Genomic DNA, 15,017 nt, shown 5'->3' on the forward strand with positions numbered 1-15,017 from the left:
CTATTTATGAGGCCCTGCTATCTACTGCCTGATATTGTAAAATAAACATAGCCTTCCCTTAACTTTAAAAGGAAAACAAAACACACATTTATTGCATTTCTCAGTTAAAAATTAACTCAAGGCTGGGATGTACTCTGAAGGCTTATGTGAGCTACTGATAGCTCGCAATCGATTGGTTGGAGACACTTGATTTTCAGAGTGCCCACATCCAGCCTTTTGCTTGGTATGAGTTGAGCAGAATGAAGCGCAATCTTGTAGTTGTTGTCACTTGTACAATCTGGGCACACATCCCCGGTGTCCTTGTTTTGAGTTGAGGGTAGAGTGAGGCGGGGTCTTGTAGTTGCTGTCCATATGTACAATCTCTGCACACAGCCTGTGTCCTTGTTTTGAGTTGAGGGTAGAGTGAGGCGGGGTCTTGTAGTTGTCTACATGTACAAACTGGGCACACGTTCTCTGTGTCATTGTTTCTAAGCTGAGTGTAGCGGAAGGCGCTGCCTTGTAGTTGCCTCCTGCATGTACAGTCTGCCCATCTCCCAGTCTTCATGTGATTAAGTTTGTGATGGGAGGTTTGTAGGAGACAGATGCATAGGAGGTTTGCTCAGGGCCGGACTGGCTACCAGGCGTTTTGGAATGCTGCTGAGCTGGGGGCTGATTTCGTTGATGGGGACCTGCGTGTACTGAACGAAATTCAGTTTTGCTTTAATTATTTCGAAGTACACGCAGGTCTCCATGAACAAAATCAGCCCCCTGCTCGGCAGAATTCCAAAACGCCCGGTAGTCAGTCCGGCCCTGGCTTTGCTGACCAGAAGGAAAATCTTACATCTGAAACTGTTCAATCTTGAATAAGACGGAGCTGTATGCTGTGAATGTTGAACATCTCATTGCAGCTTCTCATCTCTGATTAGACTTGTGGGGTCCCACGTCTCACACTGCATTTTCCTTCATCTACCATACCGTTCACAAAGGTGACCTGGAAAGTTCTCCAAAAGTAAATAAATATATAAATAAATGCTGTCAGCCTCTCACCTCTGTGGTATGAGTTTGAGGGAGGCGGGACACAGCCTTGCTATTGCCATGCTCGGTCTGCCTACGATTTAGAGGGCTAACAGTGTCCGCCTTTCTTATACAGAAAAGATTGAGCGAACGGTCCAGATTGAGGCATCTACAGTAGAGATCGAGGAGCGAGGCGTGAAGCTGCGGCTGACCGTGGTCGACACTCCCGGTTATGGTGACGCCATCAACAGCCAGGACTGGTGAGTGTGGATAAAGCTTCTTGCCCATCATTGCTTTCTTATCTTTGCCTTTTGATCAACCATGGTTTTCAAAACACAGGCCTTGAAAAATCATACAAATCTTACTAGACCTGCAGGTCTGTTAACTTTAATAATCCACTCCACTTAATCTGGTTTCTAATTGAGTGATCCTAGGCAAATATTTTATTCGACCGATCTGCTTTTTTCTTCTTTATCACATTGGAGAGCACCTTCAAATAAGAGTTCAGCATTTCTGCTGTACAAAAAACACTCGTGCCTTAAGTAGACTAAACGTTTGCGCCATGTATAATGTGAATCTAGCCCACATATGGGGTAGACATTTGCCATAATTGCCTCTTAGTTCACTAATAGCATTGCCATCGGGGCAGGAGTGTTTCTCAGTTCATGTTTAAAAACTCAACTTTGAATAAATACGGGGCCGGCCATCTGTAGAGAATTTAGGGATTGTGATTCTTTGTGAATCATAATTAGGAAATTGCAAGTCCTAATGTACAAAAGGCTAGAATTTGGAAATAGCAATTCTTAATAGGGTCACAATAGACCTACCTTATGAATATTCATAAGGTAGGTTGCAGTTAGCGGCCCATTAGGAATTGCAGCCATCACAGGGATTGGGGCCAGCTGGACTCAGCAGACCACTATGTCCGATTGCTTTTTAATAAGCTATTCTTTCCTTTAAGAAAAAAAAAAAAAAAAAAGCAGACAGTTTTCCATAGAGGAAAACAGGATGTGTTTAAAAAGAAAAAAATGTAACATTTGTTTTATTCTTTAAGATTAGGCAGTAATTTGTGGGACCACTGCCTTCTCTTGAAAAAAAAAATTGAATCTACATTCACATAGCATGGGACCCCTTCCCACTTTTGAATGGTTACCAACACCCTTAAAGTGTAGGTAAAAAAAATGAATGTTTTGCAACTGTAATTTGGTTGCAAAATGTTCATACATACCACTGTGAATCGGTATTAGGAAGGGAGGCCCTAAACATGCCCCTTTCAAATACTGATTTGAACACCCAAATTGCGATTTGTTAAGTGGTTACTGAATCTCAATTTGGCTTTTGTACATTGTAAAAACTTTTTGGGATCGTAAACGTTTTGTACATATGACTTGGATTACTAGAGCATAATGTGGTAGCGCAGTGTCATTTACAGAAAGTTAATTTCTTGTTGAAATGGCAAAAAACGTTCCCACGAACATGCAGTTCTACTCCTAAAACTATGTAGTGTATAAGCAATAGTGAAAATTGGGTTTCAGCAAACATGCTCATCATTTGTACATCACCAAGTAAAGTGTTATAATTTGGTTTCATCCTATTAAAATATTTTTTTCATCATACATAATTACAAAAAAACTCGGCTTTCATAACTACTGAAATATATTTTGAATTGTTTGTGCAGTTCACTTAGCTATTTTAATGTGTGTTAGAAACAAGCCTGACTCTCTAAAACCTTTCATGTCACACTCTGTACAGCACGTCAGACAGTTCACTTTACAAAATACTCAAACTCTGCAGTCGGAGAAAGAAAAGGAATGACCTCTGTCTCTGAACACAGAGTAAATGTGACCAGATAAAAACGAGATTTAAAGCAGTTTTTAAAGCTCATTCACTTTGTGAGGGAACAGAACACCCATATGTCAGCTCGCCAGAATGGGTGAGTAGGCCCTAAATATCGCTCGCCCTGATCAAATCTGACTTGCCATAGCAAATGGGCAAGTAGATTTCTCAAGGCCTGACTTTACTTTCACTTTTAATCCTCCATTTTGGTCGTAGCAATCAATCTGCAAGAGTGCATTATTCACAAATGTTCTGTATAAACATAGTTTGTTCTCCTAAACTGCTGGTTCGAAGCATTGTGCTGGCACTGGTGAGTCTCGGTGCTTGCCACTGCCAGATGTTGGCAGTGCTGTAGGGCAGATAATTCCCCTACAAGTGCATATGTGTGACCTTGTGCAGTTTGTGATTGAATGAACTCGGATATTGTGGTAGCTGGCAGGCTAGAAAGGGTAAGCGGCTTTGTTTCGAGGGCCTAGGAGCTGCCTCAGACCTGGGTGCCCTCCAGTCCTCTGTTTCTTCACATTGTTGTCCAGCGGCTCTTGGTCTGCTCGTTTGAGGATCCTGCTGCCCTCTCGTCTTTTGAGACCCTCCTATCTTCGATGTCCCATGAGCGTCTTCTGTCTGTCTCTTTTATACTCCCAGTGCTCTCTTAGCCCCTTTTGCAGTCTGCTGAAAAAAGACATACACGTAAAATGATGTGCTCAAATATCCAGGCTACCAAATTGTGGACCTTACTGTCTTACAAACAATTCAGCCAGTTCAATCAAGCCAAACTCCTTTCCTACCCTTGTTGGGGGCTAGTCTTACTCCAGTCCGAGCATTTTCGGGGAAGATTTTGACTCCGGCTTCGCTTCAACTTCAGTGGGAATAAAATCAGCCCTGGCAAACGTGTTCAAGCTAGCCCGCCTCATTCCACACCTCGGTCTGTCTTTCCTTCCTTCACTGTCTTTCCTTCCTTCACTGTCTTTCCTTCCTTCACTGTCTTTCCTTCCTTCACTGTCTTTCCTTCCTTCACTGTCTTTCCTTCCTTCACTGTCTTTCCTTCCTTCACTGTCTTTCCTTCTGACTTCTGTCAGATCGCGCTCTCTCTCAGCTCCCTCTAAGCCCAATTCAGTTAAACTCTGGAGGCCGCAGAAAGTGGCGGAGGCAACAGCAGCGCCCATTTGCCTTCAAAAACCGACCTCCGAAGGTCCAGCCCTCAGAGAAATGCCACATGGCGTAAATAGCCAATTCGACCCTGATTGTCTTATAGGCAGGGCCACTGGAATTTTGCGATTGTGTGTCAGTGGCCATTTTTTTGCATAATTATAGATTCGCCGCATTTACCACATAATCCATCTGATGCATAATTGGCAGATTTTAAGCAAAAAAAGTGTTTCTTGCTCAAATAGTTTAAAAGTTACTAAAAACACAGTTGCAGGTGTTGCCGTGCAGCGAAAGGCCTTTTGCAAAGGTTGACTCTTCACCTTTCGGTTTCTTATGGCTATTTTTGGGTATTAAACTGGTACTAATGAGGTGCACCCAACGCCCAGACAGTGTTAAGTGAAAAAAGTACAAAATAATGAAGTAATGCTTTTAAAAAATTTACCGCATAATTTGCATTTTCTTGCCTCATAATTTACTCCACCCTGCCACACAATTTTGCCCTCACCTGCAGCATAATTCCAGTGGCCTGGCTTATAGGTCAATATTTTGGTGGGGTGAAATTTATGAATGTTCAAGATTCTGGTAGTGTGTATGTTTGAGATCTTTTTAGTATATTTTTTCAGGCTACAATTGTTACCATTCCTTCTTTAAAAATGTGTGTGTATGTGAACCCAGCTGCAGAGTTATTATTTGGAGTTTCATATAGCGCTAGCTAGACCCGAAGGTATCAGAGCGCTTTGCATGTTATTGGATACTGTTTATTAGAGGTACATGAGGGGATTCATAAGTCATAGTTGAACAATAGAGCAGCGAGTGGCCACATAGTAAATAGTAACATTTTGTGGCAGTTTCTTTGCTTTTAGTTTATTTTTAATCTAGCCTTCAAAGGTCAGCAGAAGCATAAATAGGGATGAAGGTTTTCATCTTTGCTTTATAATATTTCAAGAGAGCCGAAGTTTTGGACTCTGACCACCTCATCTTGCAGAAAGGGTCTGAGAGCTGAGCTGGGGCGAGAACGCACCAGTGCAACTCAGGAGAGGCGGGCTGTACAAGGACCGCTATGTTTAGACCGGTTGTGCTTGTTCATGGGACCCGTCTTCAGCTTCAGCGGTGCCCTGGTGTGATTTCTCTCCGTGTAAAATGTTTCAACTGTCCTGTTGTGCTTTCACTCAGTGCGTTGTAACACAAGTGGAGATAGAGAGATACCGCCCCCTGTTGGATGTGGGTGCGTGTAGTGTTATCTGAGCAGTAGATCTTTCTGCAGGGAGTGGGGTGGGTTTGAGTGAGTAGTGTTATCTGAGCAGTAGATCTTTCTGCAGGGAGTGGGGTGTGTGTGAGTTGTTATCTGAGCAGTAGATCTTCCTGCAGTGATCTGCGGGGATCTCCTCTGTTCTCCCTCAGGCCCCAGCCCACGGTCTGTACACACCGACAGAGCTGATGACCATCCGCAGGAATGTGCTCATGCAGTACGGACCGGGGGCTGCATGCGACCCCCTTGGTAAACAGCAGCACGGGCTGCTGTTTACTTGCAGAGTACAAGATTCAGAATTGTTTTTTTAAATAAACGGACAACCATTTATTTGCAGGTTAACTGAAGTTATGAATTAACTAAGCTACGTGTCCTGCACCACTTAACTTTAGTAACACCTTCATTTTTAAACAAATCTTGCAACAGATGTGGAAAAAGCATTGTCGCTTCAAAATTCTAAAAAAGTGTATTACATGAACATGCAGAAGGGTTTTACCATACCACTGCATTAAGAGTTATTTTTATTTTTAAGTGATCTTTTACAAACCTGAATTTAGAAATATGCATGCTTTCCCACCCCACCCTGACAACAATGCCAATAGTGAGCTAAGAGGAAAGTCTGTTGTCACGTGCACCCTCGGGGTGGCCTAAGTTGCTAATACACGTGGACAACATTATAATGAAACCCTGGCGCAGGTTTGCACAGTGCACGCTCTGAACTCCTGTATTTGGAGCTCCTCTTATCTGCCGTAATGAAGGAAAAAAGGAGGCAAAGTGGAAAAATTGCCTAGTATCACACAGTGTGGGCAAGAGGAAAGCCGGATTGATCCCAGGTTTTCTGGTTTCACATTGCGCAATTCAGCTAATACACTGCCCCTTCGGCCACCTTACACAATCCCTGACCCACCGAACCCCATCCTGCAACCCTGCTGGCATCAGTGTGGCCCTCGGTCACACCCCATGCCATACTCTGTGACCCCTGGGCAAAGGTTTGTGAGGACCCATATACTAGTCTGTGGCTCACATGCCTGCGGTTGTTGCCTTAATGCCCCCCTGCTCCCTTCCTCTCGGGGTGTCAGTGCTCCCAGACCCCTCTACCTTGTGCTTCAAGGAGCTTTTCCTGACTCGTGTGCTTCCTAATGTGGTCTGTGAACCTTGTCTGGATTCCTCGGCAGACAGATATACGTGATATTTTTTGTAAAGCTCTTTTCTGTGTCCCGCCGCCTTCCTTGGGTGTGAGGGGGCTGTGGTGTGAGCTGGCGGGACCCTTCTTGCTGCCGCCATACTGTGGGGCCTACAAGCCCGCAGACGGGGCACAGTTTGTCCTGCAGTAGCTGGGTGACTAGGCGTTTTCGGTCCTTCTAGCCACAGGGCCGACGGGGTGTACCGGGGGATGGAACACCACGGCTGTCAGATGGACTCTTACGTGTCCCGTAAAGGGCTTAAAACCAACTTTATATCGGAGCTTAACTTGGCCCGGTGCGGCGTGTGCCTTCTCGTGACTTTGCTGATGTCTGGTTTACTTTACCCCCAATGTACTTTGAAAGGCGAGAACGTGCGTCCGAAATATTAACTCCTCAACCGGCCATGGGCACCTGGTGTTAAAATGACTCGTGACCCGCTTTCTGCACTGCCACACCCCTCGCAGTTTTAACGCTCCCCTTTTCAGCGGTATCGTTTCAGTAGGCCTCGCAGCTCGGATGGGCGGAGGAGGTATTTATTCACGGTGGGCCTCTCAAATCTCGAGACTTGGGTCCGAGGGAGGCTCGCCCAGACACTTCCCCCACCTCTCGGACCTAGCTCCGACACTGGGACCTTTGAACCCGGAAGATGCTGTGTGTTCTGCGCCAACAGCAGTGAAAGGGGCGCAGTGCACCGCGGTCCGGGGCCCCCACGCTACCTGCTGCTTCCAGGCTCCGCGCTCCAGGTCCGTTTTGCAGCGTTTAGTAGTTTGGAAAGGATGGCGGCGCATCCCTTCTTCCACATGATGAACCCTTTAACACGCGCGCGGAAGGCCGCAGAGGACATCCGGCCCAGGCTCCCCGATGATGGGCCTCTAACAATATCCTCCTGGCAGGTGCTTCCCGGAAGCAGACACGCACCGAGCCCTCCCTCCGTGGGGTTGCTGACGCCAGCTGCGCCTTTAGCCTCGCTCACCGGGTGGAAGTGCTGTCTCCTCTGCTCATTGTACACGTGTGTAACACATTAAGGATGCACGTGTGGTCTCATTGTGGTGAGTCAAGGGGGTTCACCAGGCCTACCGCTCCCCCAGACCAGGAAGCTTAACTCTCGGCTCACACAGGAGCATCGGCTTGGATGCAAGTGTAGGGATTCTCGTGTAGTGCTTCTACAACTGACTTGGTGTCCAGGCGCATCTCATTTCTAGGGCATAAAGGAATTTACAAGATTCAGATGCAGTAAATTGTCCACCTGCTCAAGTGGGAATAGAGGTTTAAAATCCACGCCTCCAAGTCTGACCATCCACAACTTGACCCCAATAATGCACCATCCTCGGATGTGTGGGAGACCGGGGTCCAGGAAGCAGCAGGTAACTTCCGCTCTCGTTGCTGAGCCACGCCCCTTCGATTGGAGCCATGAGAACTCTGATCTTTTGAAGAAATGTAGGTATATCCTGAAATTACCAACGGAAGTCTAAAGAGGAAAAACCTATTTACCCAGGACACCGGTCTCATCGCGGAGGACATTTTTGTTTTTTTCTGTGTCCGGTCTATGTGCAACCATCACTAGGCTAGAACCTGCCCCCGCTACCGGAAGTGTATTCCACGCTCCTCCAGCCCCTAAAGAAATATTTTATATTGATCTCGTGGTTAACAATGTCCAGTGTTTCGACGGGGCTAAACATTGCGAGGACTTGTCTGATTAACTTCCAAGAAGAATAAGTTACACCGGTCATCATTGCACTGACCGAGACTCCCTCCCTTCCACTTTTCCCTCTAGCAACAACTTTAGCGCTTTGAGACCCCCTCATACCTCGGATACTTTCACCCATCAGTAAAATCCCATTGTGTCTGGTACTCAGTGTGCCTTTTATAGCGCCTGCTCTCACAAGTATTTATAATTCTTCTATCGGTTGCAACGCTGCCCCTCGTGATGCAAAGAAAACACTAATCGTTGCTTTCTTTTATTAAAAAAAAATCAAAACACAATGGTGATCTGACTGTTCACTCGAGTTACCGCCCTATCTCCTTGCTTCCATTCTCTGCAAAAGTTACTGCAGTTCTTGTGAACCAGCTGCATTCACAGTTTCTGGGCACAGCTGTACCCTTCCCTCCTCAAAGCTGGGATTTCTCACCGGTTATAGAGCCGAGAGCCCTTGCTACGATGGCACCCGTTGCATAGCTGGCAGCGGAGATGTCTCCGGGACCTTCCATGCGGTGACTTGTGGCCTCTTGTTAAACCTCCTTTTAGCGTTCAAACCCTGGGGTCTCCTGGCCAGCATTCTCAGTCCTAGATGGACCTCAGACCATCAGCATCTCCTGGGGAGACCTCCTTTTAGCGTTCAAACCCTGCAGTTTCCTGGTTAGTATCCTCCGTCCTAGATGGACCTCAGGCCGTCAGCCTCTCCTGGTGAGACCTCCTTTTAGCGTTCAAATCCTGGTGTCTCCTGGCTAGCATCCTCCGTCCTGGTTGGACCTCAGGCCGTCACCATCTCCTGGGAGACTTCCTTTTAGCGTTCAAACCCTGGTGTCTCCTGGCTAGCATCCTCCGTCCTAGATGGACCTCCGGCCGTCAGCCTCTCCTGCGGTGTCTCGGCTAGCATCCTCCGTCCTAGATGGACCTCCGGCCGTCAGCATCTCCTGGATAGACCTCCTTTTAGCGTTCAAACCCTGGGTCTCCTGGCTAGCATCCTCCGTCCTAGATGGACCTCCAGCCGCCAGCATCTCCTGCGGTCTCCCGGCTAGCATTCTCCGTCCTAGATGGACCTCAGGCCGTCAGCATCTCCTGGGGAGACCTCCTTTTAGCATTCAAACCCTGCGGTCTCCCGGCTAGCATCCTCCGTCCTAGTTTGACCTCCGGCCGTCAGCATCGAACCTTTCCTTCTATTCTCAAGGCAGTGAACTCTGGCCTCCTCCAAGGGTCAGCCATGGGCCCCGGCTCCTTGGCCTCCTCCAAGGGTCAGCCATGGGCCCCGGCTCCTAGGCCTCCTCCAAGGGTCAGCCATGGGCCCCGGCTCCTTGGCCTCCTCCAAGGGTCAGCCATGGGCCCGGCTCCTCAACATCTCCCGTCCTCATTTGTTTGTCCATTTTTACACCTCTGCAGATGATGCCCAACTCACCCTGCGACTGATGGAACCCAGCAACTGTTCAGAGACCGTTCAGGGACTGTGTGAAATTACTAGCTCGGTGAATGAGTTTGTTAACTCATCCTCAGTACAGCGAAGTACTAAACGCGTCCACCTGGTCGCCAGAATGCTGGCCAGAATCCTTCGCTCCGTCCCTCCCCTTTGATCGTTTTCAACACATAATCTTCGAATCTTTTTTGAATACTGTTTCTCTGCACTCAGTAGTTGTTTCATCCTCTGGACACTATTCGTAAGGTTCTTCCCTCGCTTCAGAGTCACCACGGAAGCCGGTTCAGACTCTTACCCTCCCGGGGTAGACTGTCCGAGCAGACACCGTTCTTCTGCCGCCAACAAAACTGCGATATATTCCGAGTCCAGCGGCAGATGCATGCTGGGCCTCGCATCGAGCCAGGCTCTCCCAGCAGCTGACGTCACTGCAGCAGCCGCCCAGTCACAGCATATGCATCTGTAGACCCCTCCCTCTGCCTCAAAGCAACCCACGCACCTGTTCCCCCATACAGGTCTTCACTGGTTGCCACACTCTGGCTGGCACCTCCCCTTTCACTGCGGCTAGCCTGCTTCATATTCTGAGGTTTAAAAGAGCCACAGGAGATTTCAGACTCTCCCATCCCAAACCTGGACTGGACTGCACCGGCACTAGTACCACCTTGAACCTTTGCACATTTCATACACATCTCAGACCCTGCTGCTCGAGGAGGCGGCCTGGAATGTATCTCCTGTTCTCTCAGCTCCAGGACACCCCAGTCCTGGGTAATCACACAGGTAGTGAATTGAAACGGACATTAGCGCTGGAGCATGGACGGTGACGTCATCAGCGTGCGCCTCCGTGTGATGGAGGGCAGCGGTGCAGGTGCCTGGGAGGGAGTACCCCCAGCACCTCCGAGGCCTGGAAGGATGCTGCAGTGTCCCTTCATTCTCCCTTGTAACGGCTTTAGTGAATGTACCTACAGAATGCCTTTAGTCTTTAATTTAAAAGTAAAATTGGCTTTTAGAGGTAAAATCAGGTCACGTGCTGGGTGGGTAAAATCAAGCTAGTGCGTCATTCAATACGCAAGTTCCCCGTTCATGTATTGAAAGCTCGTTAGTCAGGAAAAGATGTTTTTTTTGCGGAGATGGTTTGCCGCAGCCTAGGGTTTCAGTTCCAGGGCAGTGTGTGATGTTTATTAACAGTTTTGGGGTGTCGTTCTGAGCATGGATGAAAGTCCCAGGAGAGATGTTGACCACGGCGCTTGCAAGTTGCCCGAGTTCAGAAGAGCAGAGTATCTTTGGAGCGCAGACCCTTACTAAAGATAGGTTACAGCAGGCCTCCGTACCCTCAGGGCACCTTTAGGCCTCCGTACCCTCAAGGCACCTTTACAGCAGGCCTCCGTACCCTCAAGGCACCTTTAGGCCTCCGTACCCTCAAGGCACCTTTACAGCAGGCCTCCGTACCCTCAAGGCACCTTTACAGCAGGCCTCCGTACCCTCAGGGCACCTTTACAGCAGGCCTCCGTACCCTCAAGGCACCTTTACAGCAGGCCTCCGTACCCTCAAGGCACCTTTACAGCAGGCCTCCGTACCCTCAAGGCACCTTTACAGCAGGCCTCCGTACCCTCAAGGCACCTTTAGGCCTCCGTACCCTCAAGGCACCTTTAGGCCTCCGTACCCTCAAGGCACCTTTAGGCCTCCGTACCCTCAAGGCACCTTTAGGCCTCCGTACCCTCAAGGCACCTTTAGGCCTCCGTACCCTCAAGGCACCTTTAGGCCTCCGTACCCTCAAGGCACCTTTAGGCCTCCGTACCCTCAAGGCTCCTTTACAGCAGGCCTCCGTACCCTCAAGGCTCCTTTACAGCAGGCCTCCGTACCCTCAAGGCACCTTTAGGCCTCCGTACCCTCAGGGCACCTTTAGGCCTCCGTACCCTCAGGGCACCTTTAGGCCTCCGTACCCTCCAGCCCCTCCCTGCCAGGCGTCACACCAGTGCAGTCTCGGGTGTGCAGCTTTAGTTCTGTTGAACCCCTCGTAAGACCCCACTTGGAAACAAGGGTCCGTAGAAGGGAATGCCCCGCGCTCGAAGGGCCATGTCCTCGTTCCGAAGTCCACATGGCAGCCCTGACCCGCAGTGCCCGGTGGCGGAGGGGCTCCTGTGACTAGTGTTGTTGTTCATAGCCCCCCTCGGTTCATTATTTCTTTGAAACTGTGCAGTCTCCAGAGCAGCATGTGTAAGCATCAAAGAGCGCCTCAGGCTAATCTCCCTGTCCGTAGCGGGGCGCCTGCTCGGTGAATACCAGCAGCAGCGCTTTGAACTGTCAATCATGGGGCACAGCCTGTGTGCTGGGGCCCCATGCCATGCACCGCTGGTGCCTGGAGCCGGCCTGCACTCTCTTATAAGGCACAATAGTGGTGTCTGAGGGCTCGGACCACTGCTCCAGGACATAGGCTCCTCCATGGTCCCCCCTCGGTTGGAGACTCGGCGCCTTCGCAAGCCATAGCCGTCTGTGGCCTCCTAACACTCCTCGTGTGACCCTGGGCATGTCCAGAGTGGGCCCCACCACGGTGGTAATTGGGTTATAGGACGGTGGAGAGGAATAAAAAGACTGCACGTCAGCGGAGATGTGGTCCAGTGGGCAGATTGTTTTTTTTTTTTTTTTTGAAACCGTTTATTACAGGTCTTAAAAGTATACAAGTATGGACCCACAACCTTCCGGCCGGCCGCTAGCAATAGTAGGAACACATGATATATATACATGGAAAACGTGGCATTACAGGAGGGTCATTTCTTAATAGGTAGCAATGTCAAAGCCACATCATCCAGGCCCCATTATGCGGTTTCATTTTAAATTCAGTGGGCAGATTGTTGCTCTGTACCACAGAGACTTGCGATGCGGGTCTCTGCTCCCATGCTTGTCCATCTATCCAATCCCAGCCAGCACGCTTCATCCCTCTGGGCCGCACAGCCTCTATCTGGAGAAAGCGTGGACGGCGTAAACACTAGTTGACAACCTGTACTAGGCGTTATCGAAGGGGATATGAATGCTCGTCCAACTATCTAACCCCAGCCAGCTCGCTTCATCCATCTGGGAAAGCGTGGAGCGCGTAAACACAAGCCGACAACCTGTACTAGGCGTTATAGAAGGTGATACTAATGCTGTCCAACTATATAACCCCAGCCAGCTCGCTTCATCCGTCTGGTACTCGGGGTCCCTATCTAGGAAAGCGTGGGCCATGTAAACACATGCGGGCCACCTATACTAGGCATTATCAAAGGTGATACGAATGCTCGTCCAACTATCTAACCCTAGCCAGCTCCCTTCATCCATCTGGGCTGCACAGCCTCTCTCTGGAGAAAGCGTGGAGCGCGTAAACACAAGCCGACAACCTGTACTAGGCATTATCGAAGGTGATACTAACGCTCGTCCAACTATATAACCCCAGCCAGCTCGCTTCATCCGTCTGGTACTCGGGGTCCCTATCTAGGAAAGCGTGGGCCATGTAAACACATGCGGGCCACCTATACTAGGCATTATCAAAGGTGATACGAATGCTCGTCCAACTATCTAACCCTAGCCAGCTCCCTTCATCCATCTGGGCTGCACAGCCTCTATCTGGAGAAAGCGTGGACGACGTAAACACAAGCCGAGCACCTGTACTAGGCATTATCGAAGGTGATACTAATGCTTGTCCCAACTATCTTATGCCATCCAGCTCGCTTCATCCATCTGTAGAAAGCGTGGACCGAGTAAACACAAGCCGACCACCTGTACTAAGCGTTATCAAAGGTGATACTCATGAAAAAGTAGGCAATGTATTTATTGAAGGGTTTCGTGTAGCCACATGAGTCGCCCTTCAGTACCTTCAGAGCGCGAGCCTGTAGGGAGAACCGCTTGATAGTCCGCACCCAACAAGGCCCAAGTGGAAAGCGGACTCCGCTCTGGCAAAACCTTCAACCCGCCCCTTGCTGCAGGAGGACGCAACTAGAACGGGTGATGGGGCCAGTGAAAGTGCCCCCCCCCCCCACCGCCGTCCGTGGCTTACTGAGGAAACGCCCGCGTGCAGGGACCAGGCTGGTCATGACGTGCAGGTCAGCGGGGTCATAAATTCAGAAAACCCAGCTTTGCTTCAGCCCCAGGTCTGCGGTCCGGGTCCTCCCACAGTCGTAGTCCTGAGGTCGGACACTCTTGGGGAGGTTCCTGGTGGATCCGACGCGCGCACACGGAGCTGCGCATAGGCCTCGGGTAGAGATGTAGCGAGATGTCCGTTTCTGTAGGTAGGCAGGCTCTTTATCCCAGCATGCACTGCGCAGTGTCGAGAGCGGACAAGATTGGACACGTGCTGGGCACCGGACTTTGCACAAAGATCTTTGATGTTTGTAAGATGGATGGAGCGGTCTGCGCAGACGACACTGGTGAAACGTGATTAACTTTACAAAAAACTTTACAGGGCTAGCAGCTCTATATAGAATACGCATGCGTTTGTTTAAAGATCAGTGCTCGAGTAAAATGCTTTTGTACAGTTGCAGGCCTAAATACTGTTAGTTTAGATATGGCCGCTCCCTCTGACCTGCCTTGCCACCAGATGTAGCGCCTCCGGGCGCTGGATTTCATCTCCCCGGGCTCTGGGGAGGGCCGGGGGCCGAAGCTGAGGCGGTAAATCTGCCGCATACCGCTGTGGCTTGTAACTCCTTCGGCCTAATCTGGCTGGCACCTCGTGATGCTGTTTGTGCACATTCCCGCCACCCCGCTGGCTGCCCCTCCGTGCTGGTGGGAAACTGTGTTTCTCTGCTCGTTACTCGGTGCCTGCGCTCCTCGCACGCCCACGTGGGCGGATTTTATGCTTGACGGGGAAGTTAAATAAAAATGTTGATTTTAGGGCACAGCTCATTATACCCCACTGTAAGTAATTGTTAGTTGGAATTCCAGCTTGGGAACCGGAGGCTCTCACGCGACGATTCTCTGTAGGTTCGCCCTGTGGAAGCATGAATCAAGATGGTGTCTTAACGTATGCGATGCTCACTATGCCACTGGAGTCAAGCTATCCTGGCTGAAGAGGGGTGAAACCCCGAAACCGGTCCCAGGAGGCTTGTTTCCAGTCCAGGGAAGACATGGCTTGGCTGCTCCAGGGAAGACATGGCTTGGCAGTTCGGGCTGGACTGTTCCCATGAGGCCAAGGGTCAAGACTGATTTGCATGTGGCCATGTCTGAACTGGGGTGGCGTGGTGAGCAAAATAACGATGGATTAAACCCGGATCTGTGACTGGGGTGAATGTTTTGCCAATGTGCAACATTCCGTCCATCATCTTGTGTGTTTTGCTGTTCGCCCTATGTGGGAAGGGTATGCCCAGACGTGGGTCCCGTGCTCACTACGCCACTGGAGTCAAGCTATCCTGGCTGAAGAGGGTTGAAACCCCGAAACTGGTCCTAGGAAGCTTGTTTCCAGTCCAGGGAAGACATGGCTTGGCAGTTCGGGATGGACTGTTCCCATGAGGCACAGGG

General features: G+C 49.7%; 1 protein-coding gene across 3 annotated transcripts in view; it reads left to right on the plus strand.

Moving 5' to 3' along the window:
• SEPTIN2 (septin 2) overlaps nucleotides 1-15,017 on the plus strand; it is a 321,415-nt gene that overhangs the window by 65,016 nt on the left and 241,382 nt on the right. For all 3 annotated transcript variants that reach the window (XR_014970433.1, XM_085633398.1, XM_085633399.1), the window contains exon 5: nucleotides 1,130-1,253. Coding sequence is in view for 2 of the 3 variants with exons in the window: in XM_085633398.1 (XP_085489524.1) it covers nucleotides 1,130-1,253 (124 nt within the window). In the remaining variant the exon portion in view is untranslated. The remainder of the gene's footprint in view (nucleotides 1-1,129; nucleotides 1,254-15,017) is intronic.

This window comes from Triturus cristatus, chromosome 11 (assembly GCF_964204655.1).
Source record: "Triturus cristatus chromosome 11, aTriCri1.1, whole genome shotgun sequence".
Classification (NCBI taxonomy): domain Eukaryota; kingdom Metazoa; phylum Chordata; class Amphibia; order Caudata; family Salamandridae; genus Triturus; species Triturus cristatus.